The 24,131-nt window shown below is 40.1% G+C and overlaps 1 protein-coding gene across 3 annotated transcripts in view; it reads right to left on the bottom strand.

Moving 5' to 3' along the window:
* Positions 1-9,949: 9,949 nt before the first annotated feature.
* LOC139149753 (voltage-gated delayed rectifier potassium channel KCNH1-like) overlaps positions 9,950-24,131 on the bottom strand; it is a 56,617-nt gene continuing 42,435 nt past the window's right edge. The window contains exons 4-11 of one of the 3 annotated variants that reach the window (XM_070721711.1): positions 22,977-22,991; positions 21,635-21,765; positions 20,665-21,060; positions 19,372-19,771; positions 16,794-16,993; positions 14,363-14,615; positions 13,902-14,098; positions 9,950-12,667 (exon numbers count right to left, since the gene is read on the bottom strand). In XM_070721711.1, coding sequence (XP_070577812.1) covers positions 11,549-12,667; positions 13,902-14,098; positions 14,363-14,615; positions 16,794-16,993; positions 19,372-19,771; positions 20,665-21,060; positions 21,635-21,765; positions 22,977-22,991 — 2,711 coding nt within the window. In that variant the 3' untranslated portion in view covers positions 9,950-11,548. Of the gene's footprint in view, positions 12,668-13,901; positions 14,099-14,362; positions 14,616-16,793; positions 16,994-19,371; positions 19,772-20,664; positions 21,061-21,634; positions 21,776-22,974; positions 22,992-24,131 lie in introns of all 3 variants that reach the window. The other 2 variants (XM_070721710.1, XM_070721713.1) reach the window with 2 other exon arrangements.

Consider the following 24,131-nt stretch of genomic DNA (forward strand, 5'->3'; position numbering starts at 1 on the left):
CAATGTAGATATAGATTTTGCCGTAAATATGATAGTTAATATGACTACTTTCTTTCTTTTATGGGACTTAGGAGTCTTCACTTGCCATAAATGTCCTCGTCACTCTCTCAGTGTTTTGTAAATAACTGTAACATTAGTACGTGCCTTTGATGTTTTGATGAGTGATACGATATTAGGGTTTACCTCACTTTTTATGTTGTCGACGCATGATTTTCTTTCAAAATGAAAATTTTTGAAAGCCTTAGAAATTCAACGGGCGAATGTAGCCATTTTAATGGTAGTGGAATCTGACTTCTTTTACCCAGGACCATCCAGAGCTTTAGAACACAAGACCTGCATTGAACATAACAGCAGCTGTTACAACAATTTGAAAGGGTAGCATATTTTTAGTTCCTACACCAATAAGCCAGCATATAGCCTTGAATTTAAAAGTTCATTTCAAGTACAAGACAAAGTCGGTGTGATATTTGTGCCCAGGAAAATGACAACTTCTTTAAAGCTGTACGAGCTCCAAGTGATGATGTATTTGCTCAGTATTTTTCTTCTAAAAGGGTAAAAATTCGTTCACAGTCCCTCTGGAAATAGGGTAGGTTGGGTGAGTTTTTATTTTTACTTCAGTTTGACGCATCAAAAAACAGAAAAACTTGCCAAAATCATTTGTGATTTCTGAAAAAGAGAGAGAGAGAGAGAGAGAAAAAACCTCTTGGTCGGAGAGTTTTGAATAAGGCATCCGGCGGAAACGCACTTAGGCGCTTTAAATAAACTTTTTTGTTTACCGTCCGCGTGCTGATAGGTTTTCAGAGAAAATTAAGAAAATTAAAATTTAGCTTATGTTAATACACTTGTGTTTTTGTCTGTGTTTTTTTTTCGCTGGCTGGCTGGTAGGTTTTTCAAAAATCTAAGGACGGCAAACAAAGAATTTTCTTTAAGTTGCCTTATCTTTTTTATTTGGCCCAGTGAAATACATTTTCTTGTTCTACTCCCTAAATGATGTGGAAATGCCTAGTGTTCACCTTGTCGAAAAGCTTTTATTGTTCAATGTTTAATAGTTTTTTGACGACTGCACTAGTCTTGACTAGAGAACATCTGCCAAGAATAACGTTAAATATTCTACACAATGGATTTACAGCTGATACTAGTATGTTGTATTTCAAAACCCTTTAGGGAGGAGAACAAGAAAATAATGAAAGTCTTCTCAAATAGTTTGTCAAAAGTTGTATCTATCATCCCTTTAAATCAACCATAGGTCAATGCATTAAATTACAAGTGTACTAAACGTCGAGGGTGGCACACGCATAGTTTGGCGGAATCATCAGCTCATTTGCATACATTTCTGTCACATGCTACGTATTGTTTTGTAACACATCTCATTCCAACGCTCTTGATTTGTTAATTTACAGTCATATAGCGTGCTTCTGTTTCCCAAATGATGAATGACAGCATGCCTGGCTTTGACTTAAAACAGTAATTTGATGGCTTTCCCGGATTACTAGTATATGAAAGGTGACTTTCAGTCATCTTGACGGGTGTAGCATGCTAGCAGGGCACGCTTATGCATCATAGGCACCTGGTACCAACCACCAGTCAGATGTTCAAGAAGACCTCATTGTTATTGTTATATTCTGTTTGTTCCTTGGAACTGGTAAATTATTATTTACCTTGAATAACACTGATTATTTAACCTGTTTAGATGTATATACGACGCCAATACTATCAAATGGCCGATTACCGGTTAACAGTTTCCAAAACTGTTAACCGGTTGGCATGTATGAAAGCGCCGTCTACACATGCGCACACAATAAAGAAGATGGTAGTGCCGTCTAGCACGTCTGCCCCTCAGACAAGTGATAACAGAACTCCTCTCGATCTTTCAGTAAGAAAATTGGATGAGTTGTGTTACAAAAGACATCTGTAACTGCCATATTCGAGTAACAGCATACCTATTTTCTTTCAGACCTGACCGTCACCAAAAACAGTCTGTTTACCTCACAGGTGCCTGGAATTGCCAGTGTGGTATACACACAGAAGACGGCCCCTCCTCTCTGTGTATACCACACTGGCAATTCCAAGCACCTGTGGTGTCCTGGAATCACAACCTGAAAGATTAAGGCAACTCTCATTGCAGTCCCAAGGGCAGCAAACGTATATACTGTCACAGGCGCTTAGCTCGTCTCTTCGCGAAGCCCCCAGGGTAAAACAAGTAAGGAAGTTGTATCATACGGTTGTATCATAGCCAGGCGTCTGTGTATGCTATTACCCCCACCTGGCCAGTCAATATTCATAGTGATATCTTCTGTCAGTTGTACGGTCAAAGAAGAAATAATAGTAATCACTGTCAAAGATTCAGAGAACAGCAAACGTGTCCGTGAGATTTTGCGTGAAATTTATTGTTTTTATACCACAACAACCGACAAAGATTGATTCCCGCCCAGGTTTGACATCATTTGATTAGTAGGTGACACAACGTGGATCGGCTCTGCCCCTCGTGCAGCCCTTCATACACAGTCCCATGTTGTAATCGTCGTACATGTTAGCGCACATCGCACATTTATGGAGGCAGGAGGTGCTGGCCTTTCTTCGGCGCTTGGCAATCTCGCTCAGTGGGGCGTCCATCCAGTCGGCCGAGTGTAGCATGAACTCATCCCGTCTTGCCACCTCCGGGGCTTTGGCGTCAGCAGGTTTACCGGCGGTATTCGCCGCCAACAACGCCATAACAACGACGACGATGTGAAGATGGAGATTCATCATCTGTTCACTACATGAAGAGAAAAGAGTATAAACCGTAATTTTACGAGGGGATTCGTAACATCTTATTCACAAAATCAGATTTTGACATGTTGAAATTGAAGCTTTTTGGTGTACTACACACAAACAAATCTGCCATATCTATACATCTGTGGAGGTTAAAGGAGTGAGTTATTATACACAAATCGAAATTTTCAGTACATATCAGTTTACATCCCGCCCATCTCACACATGTACAGACATCCAAGAAACTGTCTAATGACCTTCGCTTGCTAAGGTCTCTTTTACGAGCTCGAGCATCTTGATGCTCCCCGAAATCAGTAGGAGACGGTAGTCGACACTATAGGGAAAAAGCGCGTGACTAGAGCGAGAAACTGACGCTTTCTCGCAATCGGTGAGAATCTGTTCTATATTCTCACCGCTGTCGGTGAGAAAATTTTAATCTCCACTGGAGATTGGTCAGAAATGCACTCCTTGGCGAGAATCAAGTGTGAGAACAAATTCTCACCGGTGAGAATGGAAATTCTCACTTAGTACAGCGAGAATTGAAATTCACTGGCGAGAATCATCAAGACTAGCTATTCGGAGTCTTTATGATTCTCGCCAATGAACGGCAAGTCTTGATGATTCTCGCCAGTGAATTTCAATTCTCGCTGTACTTAGTATGAATTTCCATTCTCACCAGTGAGAATTTGTTCTCACACTTGATTCTCGCCAAGGAGTGCATTTCTCACCAATCTCCAGTAGAGATTAAAATTTTCTCACCGACAGCGGTGAGAATAAGAACAGATTCTCACCGATTGCGAGAAGGCGTCAGTTTCTCGCTCTAGTCACGCACTTTTTCCCTATAGTGCGAACGAACGACCCGTGCGATCGGACGATGTCCAATGTTTTACTCACGATATACAAGAATCGGCTGTTTTTTCGTTTTCTAACAATAATATTAAGTCATATAAAATGTGTTGTTTCCGTTAACATGTTCTCAGCAATAAGGAAGTCAGTCGGGAACCTTTTTTGTATTTGTTGTTTTTATTATGTGTTACTCATCAAAAAACAGCAACATATGGCAAATCATGAGTTATATTTGAAAACGAGGGGAAAAAAGTTTGGGTTTGGGTTTTGGTTACCGAAGAGTCTGACTCATGTTCGGCCTGATCAAATTCGTGTTCTTGCCGAGCCATTCTACATTCTTATAGGACGAATATGGATTTCATATTGACCGCCATGGTTCGTAGGAATGTGACGGGTTTTTGAACGTGACTGTAATGGTTTTACGTCCACGATTGAATGATGGCTTTCTCTTTATTTTCAGGATATTTGCCCGTCTATTAGCAATGTGCGATTTTTGAGGAAGTCAGATTCCTGAAAAAGTGGGAAAAATTGTCTCGTCGATCCCCCTGTTTGCGGTTATTATTGGCAAGAAAGAACGAACAGTGATTTGCTGTGGGGCTTACGTCAAACTCTTCCTGGTGTTTTCGTTTGACTTTCTCATATTAAATCAGGGAAAATTTAAACTTGTTAAGTCCCCTTTTCTATGATTTATTCAACCATCAACGTTCGTCAAAGTTTTTGTCATTTTTGAAGTTTCAAAATTGTTCATTTTTTAACGTGCTTGGATGATGGGAAGATTAATAAGCGTCATCCAACAAGTTCAAGTTGTTTTCGTTTGTGTGGTTTTGTAAGCTCAGGAATTTATCATCCTTCAATATGTTTCTGCTTTTCGAAATCGCGTAGTTATGCTTACCGTGATGGATACCCCTCGGCTAAAACGTTTTCCCTTTTATAATTGATAATTCATGCTGATATATCTTGGGAAATTTTGACCTTGATCCTGGTACTATGCAGACGCTAAATGGCCATGTCCAGACAAAGAGGAGGACTTTAGGTCAGGCATAAAATTTGAGCAGGCCAATAACAACGACTGTGGACGTGTTGCAACTTACACCGGCCCTCGTCCCAGTTGGCAAGACCTAACCATCGGAAACGTAGTGGCCAGAAATCTGCTGGCGTGGTGATCGAGGCAGGCATTGACTTGAAATGATCTAGTGTTGACACAGCAGAAATCTATCAAAACACAGATTAGTTTTGTCTTGATCAGGTCCCAGTCGAATTTTTGTTAACAAGACAGTAGAATCGTGAAAGCAGGAGGAGAAGACGGCGACAAAATTGAACGTGCATCGGCAGATATTTGTATTCCGCAGACGCCATTTTCAAAGGCTATCAAAAATCAATTAGCATAACCAGCAAACAGAGAGATTGCATGTACTTACCTATGTCCAACACACGTGCACTGAACCTGAATGCAAAATTTAACCGGGGTATCCTGATAAAAGGCTCAAGCAGACCAAATCTTTGTCAAAATGGCGTTCACGTTTTATCTCGATGAGATGTGATGTGGTAACAGTTGCTATACAGCCTACAGGAAAGTTACAATAATTCTCAATCAGGACAAAATGGCTTTATATACCTTTGCCATTTGCATCTTTCGCATTTGTCTAAATAATATGCTGTAATACGACCAACATGATACCACGTTTCAGATGTAATTGATAAAGTCCGCTAATGAGCAGACGGCGACAAATTAGGCCAGAACAAAAAAGTTATATGTTTCTCATCACGCTCGACAGTTGTTCAACGGGTCAGCCAGTACATTTTTCGGACAGTAATTATTATTGCGTATTAAATGATAGTAATGTTGCTACGGAGAGGACGATGATGTATAGATGGTCGGAAATAGCTATTCGATCAGCTTTGGAGCGGTACGCTGTTGGTTCTCAATGATGCTACAATCATGGTAATGGTGAAATGATTATGCCGACAGGATACGTATGTGATCAAAGAATGAAGATCATTAAAAAATATCGAAGGGTTCATTTTCGCTCACCAAGACGACGGTTTCGGAGATTCGCATATGGAGTTCTCTCTCTCTCTCTCTCTCTCTCTCTCTCTCTCTCTCTCTCTCTCTCTCTCTCTCTCTCTCTCTCTCTCTCTCTCTCTCTCTCTCTCTCTCTCTCTCTCATGTCTTTGTGTGTGTGTGTGTGTGTGTGCGTGTGTGTGTGTGAGTGTTAGCAACTCTACCTGGAATTTGTGTCATATATATATTCATATATATATATATATATATATATATATATATATATATATATATATATATATATGTGTGTGTGTGTGTGTGTGTGTGTGTGTGTGTGTGTGTGTATATATTATATAATTGGGGGTATATATAGGGTATGACAATCCTTACCTAACACATAAACTGTAAAGATTGTCATACCTTATGTCTTTTGTAACTTAATTTCTAATTTACTCAGCCTATAAAATACGTTCAGCATTTAATGAAGATCAACCCTGACCTTACGTTTTTCTGGGTTTTATTTTTGGTCTGTATTTTCCTTCTGTAGATATCTTCAACCTGATGAAGTCCTACTTTTAGGACGAAACGTTGTCAAAATTACCAGAATAAACAGAAAATATACAACCAGATCAGGTCACGTGCCCGAAGGGCGCGCTGACAACATGTCTGATTAAAAGAAGTTACGCGCCCGAATCACTCATCGAAAATCGCAACTGAATGATGAAATTCGTAGCTGGCACAATGCAATTTAGGCAAGTATGAGCCCGTGTCGAAATTCAAAAACACACTGACCCCCCCCCCCCCGGGCATTTCAAAAACAAAGTGACCCCATCACCACAGTCAAAACCAGGGTGACCCCCATGAATTTACCGCCCCAGGCCTAGTAAACTGACCAGTCCATTAGTCAACCTGACTGAAGAGTTCATGTGTGAATCGCCCCTGCATGACTAGAACACAGCCAGATTACACTTCAAAACACACAGTGGTAAACCTGCAGTGTCTTCGTTGACAGTAACTACATGAGAGAAAATTTGAGTTTACCATGGGAACAACTGCAAAACGTCATTTACCCATGCGCACAGGAGGTGTACCCTTTCACCCTGCATGTGGGATGTTTTGGATGGGGTCGCCCTCTACGGATACAGTTATTAAAGACACTTTCAAAGTTGTCTTACCATGCACGTTAGGGGAGAACCATTTGATTTCTGGGGGGGATATGGAGGATTTTGAGAAAAAAAAATTGTCACCAGGTGAGAGAGAAGAAAAAAAATTGATCCTGTCATGGCCTTAGAAAAAAAAATTGTTATAACAGACAGAAGAGAAAAAAAATTGTCACAATGCACCAGAAATAAGCAAAATTTGGAAACCTTATTCTCATATATTCTTTGCCGGCTATGGCGGCGCGAATGTTTTATCACAAGCAATTCTTATGTTTCTTTTCCCAGCACTTATGATATAAGCATGCACTACATGGGTCTACTTTACACCTCAGTACACTCAATGTTTTCCTTCCCTTTTCTGACCCAAGAAATCATATTTCAGGATTTCTGTTGCAATATCTCAATGGCATAGGCACTATCTAAAGAGGACTATTTGACTTCTGTAAATTGTTAAAATTTAAAACACAAGACAGGAGTCAATAAACTAGTGTTAAAACCAATATATTATTTTCTCAATATAAATTTGTTAGAAAGATGTACCTTGACAAAAATTGAGGAACAACAAATATAATGAAATACAATGTGTGAGCCTTGTTTTTCTGACCACAAACACCAGATCACAAACATACCATATTCAGGCTTTTCATTAGAAGCTGGCAGCTGGAGAAATGACACAAGAAGGTCACAGATTTTCCGTTCCTGTATATTCATTTGTCTTCAGTCTCTGGCAAACAGAACTGTTTTTCACAAATTGTATTGTCATTGTTTGGTTGTTGAATATTGTGACTCAAAAACTGATCATGCAAAAAATGTAAAAAATATCAGTGTTCAATGTCATTTTCAAACAGTTTTACCGAGTGCAAAATAAACTGAAACTCCTCTCAGATTGCACCATTAAACACATCAATTTCTCAAATTTCCAATACGAGAGGGGAAACCCCCCTCTCGTGCTCTCCCCCTTGGGGTATTCTAACAGTTTCATTTAGTAAACAAATTAAAAAACCTCTCAGATCACACCAGACTGCACCATTGCACACACCAAGATCTTAAAAATTTCCATGCAAGATAGGGGAAAGCCCCTGTGACACTTTCCCCCTAAGCCTCTCTCATGTTCTCCCCCTGTACTTTCAAATTCTGCCCGGTCAGATATCCTAGTGAAAACCCTGTCATAATATCCATCCAAATTAAACAATATACTTTATGATTAGATACTGCGTTATCTTTTATATCTTTATTTTATTGTGACTTTGAATTTCATTTTGATGTGTTCACCTTTTTTGAACCATCATGAGATAAGTGATGATAGTCTAGCAGGGTACATCAGGATTTGAAAGGTCTTTACTGTTGCTGTATTTTGTAAATTTTACAATTACATGTATTGGTATTTAACTTTTCTAAGTGGGGGATCGGTCAAAATTTCAGAGTTAGAGAGGGAGGTTACTCAAATTCATCATGATTGGTGAAGGGGGGGGGGATGTACTCGAAATTTCGGAGTTTCACGCCGTAAATAATGACGGCTCCCTCATATTCAACGCATTACAAACTTGATGACCAATAAAAAAAATTTGCACTGCTACTCCATTTGGAAAAAAAAATTGATGCAGGTCTGACGGTAGAAAAAAAAAATTCTGTTACTTTGACAGGAAAAAAAAATTGCTCCCATACCCTCTTCCTCCATACCCCCCCAGAAATCAAATGGTTCTCCCCTAAATAATGACGGCTCCCTTTTATACAACGCATTGCAAACTTGATGACCAATAAAAAAAAATTTGCACTGCTACTCCATTTGGAAAAAAAAATTGATGCAGGTCTGACAGTAGAAAAAAAATTGCTGTCACTTTGACAGGGAAAAAAAATTGCTCCCATACCCTCTTCCTCCATACCTCCCCCCCCCAGAAATCAAATGTTTCTCCCCTTAGTTTAAAAAAGAAGACTATCTGTGTTTTCCGCCATCGCTTTTTACACGACATGAGTGGATAAACGCTCTCTCTATCATTATTCTCGCCGCATAATTACTACTGTGTCACAAAGATTCCTTACCCACGAGACAGACAAACCACGCGACCTATCATTGAACGCACATTTGTCTTTTACGTCTTCGTAGCACAGATATTGGCATACCTGATGTTTTCATGGTGGCGCACTTCTTCGCAGCTTGCGTCAGCGTATGATACCTTAACAACAAATTAGCCCTTTCTGATTCTTAATAGAAACCCATTGCGTTCTTCTGTTTTTCGGTGAGTATTTCACTTGTCCAGTTTTGGCGGAAAGTGTGAACGACGACCACTTAAATCTTCCAGTGCCGTCTTTCCCGATTCACCTGTCATCAAAGATCTCGGAAAAGGTCCATTTGCCCCGCCTTGTTCAAACTTGAACATCGTGCTCTCTGCCCCTCAGTCATTGACGACCAAAATAACTCATGAAAATTGAAAGAAACACTGCAGTAATGGGACCCCCTACATTTCACTTTCAAAGCAAAACGACCGTGTATCCGTAATGGTATATTTTAAATAATAACACATAATAGCAATAATTTCTATTATTTGTTATTAAATTGTGACTTAGCAATTATTGCAAAATCACAATTTGTTGCTCGTCCAGGGGATGGGGCTCATGGCGGTAATATTGATGAGCCAAGCCACTACCAAACGCTCCATTTCTACCTGAAGTTGATGGTCAAATTCCTATGTCTAAAACAGAGACAGTGTTGCGTGTATTTTTGGTGTACTTTGTGAACAAATACTAATTGTAGTTACTGCGCGTACCTCTTTCTCTCTCCCCCCCCCTCTCTCTCTCTCTCTCTCTCTCTCTCTCTCTAATAAAATAGTAAATAGACGTGATGATCTGGTACGCGCACAAACGACGCGTGGCCGATTTAAACTTAATCAGTTTAATAAGTCAAATAAAATATTTGTGTGTTTCCGGGAACCCGACCTGCTCTATAGGAAACATGCCGACCGTCTGACATTTTTTCGTATTTTTATAAAAGATCGAGTGAATTCTAAAAATAATATGTATCCACATATTACATTTGCACTTGGCTGTGATCGCCCCATTCTGGACATCTTTCCCTGTAGGATAAACTCCGAACAACATAGCGAGCATAAATTGTCATGGAAACATCAAGATATAAGCAAACAACGGCCCAATCAAGACATCACGCGCAGACAAACGACACTAAATCAAAATATTGATGCGAAAGAGCTTTATTTACAAATTACTCGAACACCACATACTGAGATGAAGATGAAATGAGATGGAAATGTGACGTAGATGTTGTCATGGCGATGACGATCGATAGATTTATTTTTACTTTAATTCCAATTTCGCGATTGTCATTCTATGGTAAACAACGATCATCCCTTCTTCCCGTGTTTACATTTTAGCTCAGCGAGGAAAAAATGACGGGAATTGGACTAGCTGTAGAATTTTGTAGCTGTTTATCATTGGCTTCTTACTCACTATTATTAGAGCAAACGCGAGGGTCAGCAACAGCCTCGTTCGCAGTTTGAATCTTTACGAACCGAGGCGGGAAAACTTGCGGCGGTGTAACTTTGCATGTTGCACCGGGCAACACACGACTGCATACAACCGCAAGATGTTTGATGGACACACTAACAAATCAAATTTCTGTATTGTAAGACTTATTACTTTTCTTATTGATAGATAGATCTACCGACTCGTCAACTGGTTGAAATTGCAAAAAGCTCGATGACGTATATGTAGTCTCGTTTTCGTGCTGCGGCAGTGCGAAAAAAGTTGCACCAGCACAACAATTAATCCAAAAATAAAAATCGATGCAAGGACAAATATATATATCTACATATATGTACAATAAGAAACAACAAATATCGATGACGTATCTTTTAAATGTGTAAATATTAAAACTATCGAAGATAGAAACGTTGAAATAAAGTGCACACTCTCATTTTGCATAATCTCTCGGTTCACCTGACTACCACGTGCACCTTTTAAGACTTGGTTGCCATCTTCATCGTATGATGTCTTTCCCGAACAACATTAGCATACCTAATTAATTTAGGGGTTAACAACGTAATCGTCATTGGATTCAGTGATACAATTATGAGATTGACTTTGATGAACTTGAAGATTCAAAATTGAGAAAGTATGTCGTCGTGAAAGGAGACAAACTAGAACTATAAAAATCGGTTTTTTTTCGGTCGATTCATCGTATTTTTTTAACTATCATGGTCCTATTTACTACATAGCCAGTATGAACGAGAGAAGTTTTAACAGAATGTCGTATATAAATAGAGCAATCAGTAATATCAATTATAAAATATCAGTTACTTTGTAACATAACTTTGACTCGTATCAGCCCTTTTTTCTTCGGATAGAAGATGCATTTTTTAGTTTTCAGCCACATAACTTTCAAACGACCTTCCAACTGCATAGCCTGGAACAAGTTCTTTTTTTTTTATTGTAACTTTTTTCTATAATTTGCAGAAATAAATTCAGTATTTTAGGGGAAAAAAGATATACAATCATTTCAACGGTATTCACCATTGACATCAATTCGAATGACCTTTATTGCCGTGTCAAGTAAGCGGGCCGTTAAAGCTAACGTACTACTACTACACACATAGTTTTATAAAGACCTGTTTTCTTAAAAGCGTAAAAATGACGTAGTGAGTGTCTGTCGTGCGCTCCTAGTGATTCACTGTTACCTCGTCTCGTAGACGAAGAAAAACCAACGAGAAGATCCGTTGGTCTCACGATAGTCTGCGTGAAGAGACGAGAGAATTGAGAGACGCGTCGCGGGCCTGCCCTAGAACTGCGGCACGCTGTTATCGTTCGGCGGAGACTCAATATCCGATGCTCCCTGCTCCGTGATCTCTGTCTCCATGAGTTGAATTATATTGGAATTTTCCACAGTTTCCACGGGCGTCGGTTCCGACGAGGACGAGGACGCCGAAGAGGACGAGGTGTGAGGCGAGATGCTCCGTCGACTCCCCGCCGAGTGCCTTGAGCCCCGCGATCCGTGAGAGGTGGTCGAGGTCCGGCTGGTGCCGCTGGAGGTTCTCGTTGCTGGCGTCTTGTGAGAGTCGTCCGTGGACGATGTCCCCGAGCTGATTCCCGACGAGCTCGAGCTGACCGCCTCCGGGTGTCCCATGATAACACCTCGCTGTGGCGATGACGGGTTTGATGACCTCGGGGAGCCGTCGTTGCTCGGACTGTCATGATGTGAATTCAGCCGCGAATTTATCGGTAAATTGGGTGTCGACATAGGCGACAATAGTTTAATCATGCCAGAAATCTGTTCGTCTAATCTGCTCATTTTTCCGTTCAAAGACTCAATTTCTTCCTTGAGTTCAATTTTAATTTCCAACAGGCTAGCTATCAACTGTTGGTCGGGGCTGGCGCTAGTGTTCTGCGAACTCCCGCGGCGCTTCATCCCCTCACGGCCGTCATCGTGTCCTATCTCGTCCAATTTTTGCTCACTTTTGATAATGCCGCTGTCCGTGGACTCGGCCTTCCTAAGGTTGGTTCGTTTGAAAGGCCACTTCGACTCCTTAGGTGGCTGGTCGATCCTGGGTTCCGACTTGGCAGCCGTAAGTTTTGTCATGAGCGGCACGGCGATTTCCCTCCTGCGAGTCGGTTCCATCTCCTCGGGATGGTTCGATTCGGTCACCTTTATCAGTCTCGGGGCGAGCGACGCCTTCACCTTCGACCTCGGGCGCGGAGGTCCGCCTTCGTTGCCGTCGTCGGGCTTTTCCCCTTCCCGTCTGGTGGCCGATCCCTGGCGTTTTTCCGGCACATCGCTCAGCTTTCGGAACCTTGACATCAGTTTCCTGACGGGGTGATCGGCCGGTATCGGCGGCTCGTTCTTCCTCTTTTCCGCTTCCTCTTGCTCCCGTTTGACGTCAGCAATTTTTCGAAATATTAACTGAAAAAATGGAAACAAATGCAGTGCTATCAAAATTCAGAACTAATAAAAAATTTAAGATGGTGGAAAGACGTATGAAGGTTTAATCCTTTAGTGCTGCAATTTTCCCACCAAAATTTTAGTGCAACATTATACCAACTTTTGGACTAAATTGACATAACATTTCATTGGCTTCTGTTTTTTATTAAAACTTGGCAAAATCTGAAAAAAATGACTGGGGTATAATTTATATAGGTGACAAAATTGACTTTGGCGCTCAAAGGGTTAAAGACAGTTTACTATCCGATTGCCTTGGAAAGCTTGAAAAACAAAGGAATAAACAAAGGAATTGAAAGTTTAACACATATTTGTTACAGCAAATCCACTTGTATAGAGCTTTACAGTTGTTGGCAATGTTTAAACATTGAAAAGAATCAAATGTGGAAGGACAAATGCAATTGTGTAAATCGCTAAACTCTGGCCGAAGTAAAAGACACGTTGCCCATTTCAAGCTGAAGAGAAAACTTGGCTTAGCTAAGAACTTTTTTATTTGTTTGATTGTTATGTCCCCAAGAAAATGACAACATCCAGTGAATTCACCTGTTAGTTGTGACAACGTAAAGAAACCCCCATGGCTCGACGGATTTGAAGTACTGTTTGTAAGCCTACCGAAAACAAAATCTGTATTATTTTGCGTTTGTTTGTTTGTTTGGCTGGAGGATTTTACTTTCTATATATATACTTGATAGAAATAATTCTTGATTTTGTTACATGAATGAGACATGTTGATGAAACGGTTGCACACACAGAAGTGATCGAACAAATGATGGCCCGATCTACGACTCTGCATCGCTAGTGTTCGACTCCTCTTTAACGGTAAAACTCTTATTGGCATAAAGGAACCAGCGTTCACATGAAAAGAGAGATGAAAGCCAGAGGCGAAACGGAATTGACTTGTAATGAAGTCAGGGAAAAGATATTATCTTGACTTGGCGATTTTATCTCGTATCTAAAGTACTGACACCTCTCGCGTGTGCACTTTGGTTCGCATGAGTCGCGATGCTTGATTCTAATTCTTGTCTGACAGTTTGATGCCATCACAGAGAGGTATGCGATCAACAACCCAGAAATCCACGGTTCCTTAAGATATTGATAAAAACGCCAAAAGTTTGGTCCAGTCACAAAACATACGAAAACTCCCTCATTCTGATCGAGCGACCGCGACCAATACCCAAAATCTTCAAAGATGGCTTACCCTGTTCCTGAGGTTGTATGTGAGGACCATGTTCCTGGCGAAGGACTGAGCGAAACTGGAATAGAAATCGAGGACTTCGAGCAGATCCTCGCGCTTAATGCTGTGCAAGTCGCAGTAGGTCAGTGCTCTGACGTTGGCCGCTGCTTGTCCCAGATTGGGTTCCTTCCAAAAGTTATCACCGAATACGTCACCTTTTCCTGTTAGGGAAATTGGATAATAAGATGATGGTTAGAACAAAGAAGAACTGAGATTTTTAGAGGGGGAGGGTAAAAGCGTCCATCCGCGCTGGTGAGTTGTAATGTTCTGTCGCATGTCGTTTATCGGTTGCAACAAAGTCGTATCCTACACCTGGTCGAAAAATAATATTTTTTTGTATGTCTTTAGCTGCACCAGTGATGCTTTCGCCTTAAAACTGTCAGACACTCGTACGGTGTTGTCAGTTTTGTGTTGTTAAAGCTTACCTAAAATAGCTACCACTTCGTCATCCTGGATGACCTCGAGTGACCCTGACACAACGAAGCACAGGGTCTCGATACTTTCTCCCTGATGGTACAGAATGTCACCGGGCGCGCTGTGGCTCATCGTGAAATTCGTGGCGAGCGCCCTCAAACAACCCTCGCTGGCTAATCGGAAGGCCGGCAGCTCGTTGAAAACCTTTCTGTTGAGATGGACGCAGATATCCGCTTTCATGTCCTTTGGGCAGTAACTTAACACCTTGATGGACAAACGAATCGGAAATATAATATTCAGTTATTCAGCATGTATCTTATGAAAGTCAACACTTGAAAGAGCGAGAGGAAAATATGCTATTGAAAAAAACAGCCGACGTCCTGCAACAAAAGGTATAAATACCGTACTCGGGCACAAAGTACCCTGTAAATACATTCGTGCCCTAATATTGTAAAAAAAGGCAACATATGATGATAGAGTAATTTCTCCGACGAAAAGAAATTTCTATTGCCGAAATACGGCGGGATTATTGAGTCTAATATGTTTTTGCGCACATTGTCATTTCGAGGAGCAACGCGCACATGTTGAGTCAATACCACCGGCATCTCTCCTTTCACATGTAACCAAAGGAGTAACGAGATTGCGAAGCAATTACATTTCCATTTTTGGTTCGCACTTAAGGAGGTTACTGAATCTAAGTGCAGGAGACATTATATATAATGTAGTTATACATCAGTGATCAAGGATTCATGGATTTCTGTATGTAATGATACTCATATGCGTGCGTGTATGTGTGTGTGTATATATATATATATATATATATATATATATATATATATATATAGCTTATGAATGTTGTATAAACCCATTATTTGCACATCTTTAAGATTTGAATTGGCACCTCCTTTTTTCGGATTTTAGACTTCGAAAGTCTTCAACAAATTTTCTCGGTATTTTCACCGACAGTGATGGTTATTTATTTAAAAAAAATGATTAGAATTACCAGACTGTGGTCAAGATGTTAGACGGGATAGATCTACAGCTATCACCAGTTACAACTTGTGAGACGAGATTTGCAAAACTGACTTGACGTCTTTGATTCTCAACGTGCCCTGTCTGTTTCTGTAAATCTTCAAATTTGTGACCTGGACGCCACGTGCGTGTAGACTGCTCGCAATGATGCGGCGGTAGCCGCGCGTGTTAGACAGCAAGACTGCTTTGTTTATAAAACCTGGCATTTTTATTCAACTTCTTGCGGATGTTGACATGGTAACACTATGCTCTGCAACGCCCAGCCTGTTCTACTGTACAGCAAAGGCTCTAGCGTAGATTGTAATATAGCAATCATGAGTATGTATTTACATTTCAGTGTTGGCCTGCAGGGAGGTCAGACTATTCGACATCGCAAAGAAACTGAATTGATCGTTTGATTTAATTTATTGTCTTTCCATTTTAAAGTCATTTATCATACCCTGCTAACCAAACTATGATGAGTAACTGGTTGTAGATATGTAATAAAATCCTGTTGTAGGCCGTAACATGTAAATCTCAATATATCTATGACGTGATATGCCAGAAATTACGTCATCAAAGCGCCATTTATTAATATCTTCAGGCAGGGGCGCAGGAGGACCCTGACTGCCGATGAATAATTAATCAGTCACCAGATAGGGAGTTATAACGGCCAACACGAGATAACATAACCAAAATGATGTCATCAGACAGCAAGTTTAACCCTCTGGAACTCCATTCTGTGAGCAAATGGAATTGTGAAATTATCATGGTTATTCAGGCATGTTGACACTACTGGGAAAAAGTAGACATTGTATCCATGGATGATCTGCTGATGAAAGGACCATAGCAAATTGCTGGTCAATTTTTTAGCCTTTCCTGTCCAATGGCGCAAGCAAGTCTTCACCGAGGTCCCTGAACATACTCCAATGGTTACAGTGCCCCTGATCATGTTGGTATTCAAGTTATCCCCGCCCGCCCCCCCCAATACTGAAGAGTCCTGGTACATGTATTTCTGATAAATTATGCAGATAAATTAAAGATAAACGTATTAGCTTTGAATCAGGGAGCGAATTTACTTATCATTAGAATTGAGGCCCATCCTTTTCAGTTCTCACATTTTTCACGAGATCGGCACCATCAGTAACCCAAGTCATATATATATATATATATATATATATATATATATATATATATATATATATATATATATATATAAATTATATATATGTGTGTGTATGTTATATATGTATATATAACAGACAGTTTGAGACGGCTAGACAGACTGAGAGGGAAAGACATTCAGAGTGCGAACATTGATTCGAATAATTCAAAGTGTTCACAAACGTAAGGCACAGGCCGTAAGGCATAAGCGGAGCTGTGTAACCGAACCCTGGATTAGAGAGCATTACTGAAATCTTCAGATCATACCTTCTCTGTGTCAATGCCTTTGGTCATCGACCAGGAGGAGACGACGTAATCCATGACCCGTTCCCCGAGTCCCTTCTCAACCTGATGGAGCTTCATGAACTCCCTGACGCTGTTCAGCATGTCGTGATATCGCGCCGTGTTTGACGTCATCTGCTGGAAAATCGTAGTCACGTTACCGAAGATAGAGGCGTAGAGTAACGCTGAAAGCAAAACAACAAAGACAGGCCTATTAGTGGTCAGAAATATTTTATATCAGAAAGGATTAAATTGTGTTGTTTTACTTTAAAAGAAGCAATAAAGAATTGAAAGGACAGAGAGATAGGCACCCGCCGGCAAGGATCGGATGCAACTTTCCAGACTTAGATGATGATAAATTAGGTCGATCTCCACACTTTCCGTACACTAGTAAAAAATAATTCATAATCTGCCATAACTTTGACGATCGCGCCGGCAAAGCTGACAGCCGTAGGGGCAGCCATCTTGAATCGTAGATTCACATCTATACAACCTATTAAGGTCTATGTTTTGCAAGTGTTCACGGAATCGAGGATCGATATTGAAACTGGTGTATTTTTTATTCATCTTATGTTTTTCGAACCATTGAATATAAAAAAGACAGAAAATGCATATTATTGAAAACGCGCAAAGCCAAAAATCGGTTGTAAAATGTCGCCTGCAGCAGAGATTAGTGCGGCTATTGGTCAGACTCCCTAGCTAGGTCATGATTATCGATGCCGCTACAATCGCTATTAGGGAGCTTCCAGTAATTAGAGGGGGGTGGGCCGGGGGAATTTCGCGAACACCTGTACCGTAAAATGTGACCCTCCCGCCTATCCTGTCTAAAATGTGACCCTCCCCCTTGTCCGACATTCTAAAACTTGACCCTCCCCCCCCCCAACCACTGTGGTATTCTCCCCGGGAATAACTAAAACAGTATCAGCTAATTTACATAACAATTGGTTCAATTGTTATGTTAGGGACAAATTACAGAGGGGAGGGCTGGTGTTTTTGGAGGGACAGTCGCAATTATCACGCAAGAATTTTTGAAGAGATATGGTATTTCATACATTTTAGGGAGGGTCACCATATTTTGTGTATCTATAAGAAGGCAAGATGTGGCTGATTTAGTGCTTCATCCAAAAATATCAAATCATAATACATGGAGTGTATCAGGCAAATTATTGAAAATTTACCCCCACAAAACATGCTATATCTGTATTTCATATATGTTTGATAATGTATTTAAATGTACTTTGCTTGAATAGGGAAGTAAAATGAACATTTGTGTACAAGAAATTGATTTCTGAATTTCATCTAAAAAGTTGGTTCACTATCCATGGTGTCTATGATGAAATTATGATTAGTTTTTTTTTTGCAATACAAAAATAGGTAAATCTTTGCATTTGTGTACTCTTGATTATTGATATTAATTTTCTTGATTAGACCAGAGTGGTTACAAGTTCATGGTTGTGCATGAAATTTGATTTTGGAATTTCACTGAAATGTCAATTCACTATGCATTGCGGTCTATGGTGAAACTATGAATATTTTTTTTTTCAGTACAAACTTAGATAAATCTGTTCATTTATGTATGCTTGATTATTTAGATTATTGTTCTTGATTAGACTAGAGTGGTTACAAGTCCATGGTTGTGCAAGAAATATGATTTTGGAATTTCACCAAAATGTCAACACACCATGCATTGGGGTCTATGATAAAACTATGAATAATTTTTTTTCAGTTCAAAATTAGATAAATCTGTGCATTTATGTGTGCTTGATTATTAAGATTATTGTTCTTGATTAGACTAGAGTGGTTACAAGTCCATGGTTGTGCAAGAAATATGATTTTGGAATTTCACCAAAATGTCAACACACCATGCATTGGGGTCTATGATAAAACTATGAATAATTTTTTCAGTTCAAAATTAGATAAATCTGTGCATTTATGTATGCTTGATTATTTAGATTGTTGTTCTTGATTAGACTAGAGTGGTTACAAGTCCATGGTGTTGCAAGAAATATGTTTTTGAAATTTCACCAAAATGTCCATACACTATGCATTGGGGTCTATGATGAAACTATGAATAATTTTTTTTCAGTGCAAAATTAGATAAATCTGTGCATTTATGTATGCTTGATTATTTAGATTATTGTTCTTGATTAGACTAGAGTGGTTACAAGTCTATGGTTGTGTAAGAAATTTGATTTTGGAATTTCACCAAAATGTCAATTCACTATGCATTGGGGTCTATAAATGTGTGCGTATTTTGTTGGTGATTTCCTTTTCAGGAAATATCACACGGACAATCAAAGTTTTGGCTATAATATCAGCTTCTGTCAAAAGTGACTCTCCCCCCCGAGATAGGTTTATAAAAAGTGACCCCCCCCTTGAACTGTTTTCTAAAAAGTGACCCTCCCCCCATTCCCCGGCCCACCCCCCTCTTGTAATTACTGAAGGCTCCCTTAGGTCTCCCTCAAATGATTTTACTCCGTATCAGCAAACTGAGCAAAAGAGCATCATCACGTCATTGCTGAATAGAGTAATATACAGTAGATGATAGAAGTTTTTCCCTTACATCCAATCACCATCATGACTATAGTAAATATCTTCTCCCCGTCGGTGTTCGGCGACACGTTCCCGAAGCCGACGCTGGTCAGGCTGCTCATGGTGAAGTAGAGCGCTGTGACGTAAGCCGAGCCTTTGGTTGGGCCTCCGGTGGCAGCGGTACCGGAGATGTTGTAACTGGCGTTGATGTCATCGCCGAGCTTGTACAGCCAGCCGATTTCCGTGGGCATCTCGCCCTGGCCGATGCTGTACCAGACGCAGGCCAGCCAGTGCGCCCACATCATGAAACAGCACATGAGGAGGATGAGCAGGGCCGCCCCGTACTCGATGTAGTGATCCAACTTTCTGACCACGCGGCCGAGACGCAACAGTCGCACCACTTTCAACGCACTGAACAAACTGCTAATTTGCTGTGGGGAAAGAGGGCGAGAAAACAATGAGAAATTGAACGGTGGCAGGATGGGTAATACTGCAGAAAATAATTGCTGACAAGTTTTCAGGAAGGAGCGAATTAGAAGGCCAACATAGCGAAAGTTGAGCCATAATTTAGCATAAAGACAAAACTTTCATCAACGAGACAATCATGAATCGCAAAAGATTTTCGCGTTAGCTTTTACTCTTACGGGGAAACTCTAACTTCACTGGCGAGTGACTAAATCATGTAAGTAAACTTCTTTTACAGTAGATTCACAGAATCAAACATTCTAACAACAGATCAACACGGTCTGATCCCCCGTTTGTCTTGGTTTAGTCTGGACAACCTGCTGTCGTGAATGCTGACGCCACCGGCGTCCTCTCATGCGCCGATTTCCACCCCAGGGAAAACCAGTGCTAGGATGTATCACTTTTGGATTGTTTTAGACATCATGCATGAAATCACTGCTGGAAGTCAAATCTGACAGAAATTAAAGGGGTTCTACTGACACCTGTCGCAGGCGTACTACATTGTCGATTCATGGTTCACTCCAGAGTCACGCTGTGCCAGACCATTGAGACTGGATAAATGGGATTGATCATATTTATAACACAGAACAAACATCTGCAGATTACTTATATGGAATAGTGGGAAATTGGAGAGAAAAGAAATCTAAATGGTGCGAAGTTTGTTCAAAAAGTTGTTTTTGGTTACTTTTACGCTCGAATTGTTTAAGTAGAGCCCTGATCACCAGCCCATATGATACAATTTTGTCAAATGAAAGAAGTTTGGGCTCTAGCCGCGCCATAGTCGTGCCGATGAGAAAATACTGCCTCCATATTGACGTTATAGTTACGAGGGAAACAAAAAAAAACATTGCTGACTTACGTCATCGACGTCGTTGAAAGCATTGATGACGTCATAAGGCAGACAAGAGAGCAAGTCGATGACAAACCAAGTTTTTAAGTAGTTCATCCTGATGATCTTGGGATCGGACACGACCTCCCCGCCGGGCCCCACGAAGGTGGTGTGAAAATTCAAAATCACATCGATGAAAAACACGATGTCGACGATTCCGTCCACGACGATGATGGCGTAATCTTCCATGGATTTGGTGTTAAAGGCAACGTTGAAAGGCACGGCGACAGCTGTGTAGAAGGTTAATACCAGGATCACCCAGTCCCAGATGGCTTTAAAGGTGCAGTAGTGAAGAATTATGTGAGGAGGCGTCTTTGGCGCTTCTTGCTTGTATTGTGGTAAAATTTCAGAGTTCAGATTCATCATCTGTGATATAGAAAACAAGAATTATGCACAGCTCTACGTAGATAAACATGTACACATATACCTGTGTATGTATGTATGTATGTATGTATGTATGTATGTATGTATGTATGTATGTATGTATGTATGTATGTATGTATGCATGCTTGCACGCATGTATGTATGACTATCTATCCATCTATCTATCTATCTATCTATCTATCTATCTATCTATCTATCTATCCAGTCATCCATCCATCCATCCATCCATCCATCTATCTACCTATCTATCTATCTATCTATCTATCTATCTATCTATCTATCTATCTATCTATCTATCTATCTATCTATCTATCTATCTATCTATCTATCTATCTATCTATCTATCTATCTATCTATCTATCTATCTATCTATCTATCTATCTATCTAATCTATCTATCTATCTATCTATCTATCTATCTATCTATCTCTTTATATATATATATATATATATATATATATTTCTTTCTTTCTTTCTTTCTATCTGTCTGTTTTGTTGATAACTAGCTGACTATCTTCCTGCCTATACCTATGGAAACAGTCAAGATTGACACTTACATGAGTAAGTTGTGATATCTGTGATTGCTTGTTGGGTTCGGCTTTGACATTTGGTAAATGCTGCGCCACTTGAACCAGGACAGATCTGCTCCTCGTCACGGTCCGTGCCAAACGTGCGAAGCGTCCGAGCCCTGGTGTGGCACCAAATGAGATTAACGCAAATATAGCAAAAGAGAGTGAAAATGTGGCAGTAATTTTGTTCACAAGCACGGTGGTGTTGTGGCAAAAATGACGTGGATTTTTAAAATGAGGCTGTATCAACACATCAAAGAAATGTTAGAAGACTAAGAAGATTCTATCTATCACTTCAAATAAGAGAGTTATTTAAATATCGATCATCGTATAGTTATCTGGAGGTGAATGAAGGCAGAGAACGACAGATCGGAGAGATTGACAGAAAGCTAGAAAAGGGACAGACAGACAAAGACGGGGAAGGGGATGATCCGACTATAGGAGGAAAGAAGACGGAAAGACAGGACAATAGAGGGAGATGGAAGAGAGGTTGACTTTGGGAGAGACAAAGAAAGGGATAGACGAACGGAAGGGAGGCGAAAGTCGATACATTCAAAGACAGAGCACGTCGTTACACTTGAAGACGTCTAAGGAAAAAACAATATGAGATCGTTAGCTATGATAAAGATGGAAGAAATTTCAGAGAAATTGTAAGATGTTCAAAGTTTCAAATAAGTCTACTGTCACACGAACGTGCACGACTAAATACAAGATATGATGAAAACTCAGGGTACTCCGTGGAGTAAATAAAAAACGAACGACGAAAACCCATCAAAATCTGGGTAGTGTGTTCTGAAAAAAGATGGAAGTTGAGATTTTTTAAAATGTGTAACTCTTGTGTAGGAATTGACGAACCAAAATAAAAAGTGAGGAAAAACAACAAAATGGGTGTGATATATGTGTGATATTACTGTGCAAAGACGAGCACAAGATAGCATAGGCGCAGCGAGTTACGGCATGTAGGAAAAGGTGAAATGTATACAAGTCTTGTAAGTTTACTACAGAGCATGCAAATGATTCTAAACTACCACAAAACAGAAGGTCTAGCATATTTAAAAAGGTAGCAACCCCTTGACAGCATAATTGCCAACGCCTTTCACAATTCAAAGAAAGCATACTACACGATGAACAACAAAACACTAATGCCTTTTCACCCCTTAATGTCACTACGTGTTAAGTGTCTGCGTAATATATGAATTCCAGGTTATGGTATAATGTTTCTTTCCTGTCTGGATAGGCGTTCAGTTTAGGGATGGAAAACGACCTCTAATTTCTATGCTAATTAAAAGAACGTGCACGTGCAGGACATTCACTGAGAAACGCTTGATACCTTCGGGTCGATCCTCTGTCATGAGTAGAACAAGAAATGGGATGATAAAGAGAAGATAAAAGAATTGGCAAGTGAAAAATATTATCTCGGCGTAATCCCTAAAACTTTATGAATATGGCGCACCTCTTTCAACAACAAGAAATTATTCCATTTTTATCTTACAATTTTTCTATGTCCGTTGATGCGAAACTAGGTGTGTTATGACCCTTAAAAAGTTTTATGGCACAGAGTTGAAAATATTCGATGGTTGTTATAATGAATACATTTGAGTATGTGTTCATCGCGAAGATGTAATTTGAAACGGGCCACAATAGCAAATAATAGTTTATTTCATGATTTGCTATAATCGGAAAGTTTCAAACTCATATACATCGTCTGTGAACTACACAATTTGGACGTCATTCTTATGCAATGGTAACAATGCTACACTTTTTCGATGGGTTAGATGGCTTGCAAGACAATGGATGCGCGTTGTGCACATGCAGAGATTCTACTTCTCGCGGCGCGAGCGACTCGGCCTGCGCTATAATGTTATCTCTTGCGTGGTTTCTGAAACCGGCTTGATGCTGGTTCAGAGGCGATATCTATCTCGGCCCTGGAGGAAAAGAGAGACTAGGCCCAAGGAAAAATGATATCTACAAATCGAAGATGAGAGGGTCAAAGGAAATAGGGCCAGAGATAACAGAGCTGTACGTTGCGTCATTTTCTATGAATTCGCAATCACCTCCATCTCATATACACGGACCGTAATCAGCTGTTTCAAATGAAGCTATTCAGTGGACACTGTCAACAACAAATTTCCTTGTAAAGGAAAGGTTTCTGTCTCTCGTTCCGGAGAGTATTGGTGAAATCATACCACTTTCAAATTTTAGGAAAATAACTGAGAAAGGAGAAAGCTTGACTGGAAATGGGATCTCATTTCAAACGATCATCTTTCAGATGCCTTCAAGTTCGTGAGATGGACTTTCTATTAAAAACAAATGATATAATAGATTTAATGACTCCGTTTGTCTGTTTGACCCCCACTCTCCTTATCACAAGACCGTTTATCTACAAGGCAAGAATCTTTCTCTTAGAGTAAAGGCCACTTTGAAGGCAGATACCCTTATCTCAAATCCTTATCTGCTCATGCTGTATATATATATACATTTGTTT

This window comes from Ptychodera flava, chromosome 14, assembly GCF_041260155.1.
Source record: "Ptychodera flava strain L36383 chromosome 14, AS_Pfla_20210202, whole genome shotgun sequence".
In the NCBI taxonomy this organism is placed as follows: domain Eukaryota; kingdom Metazoa; phylum Hemichordata; class Enteropneusta; family Ptychoderidae; genus Ptychodera; species Ptychodera flava.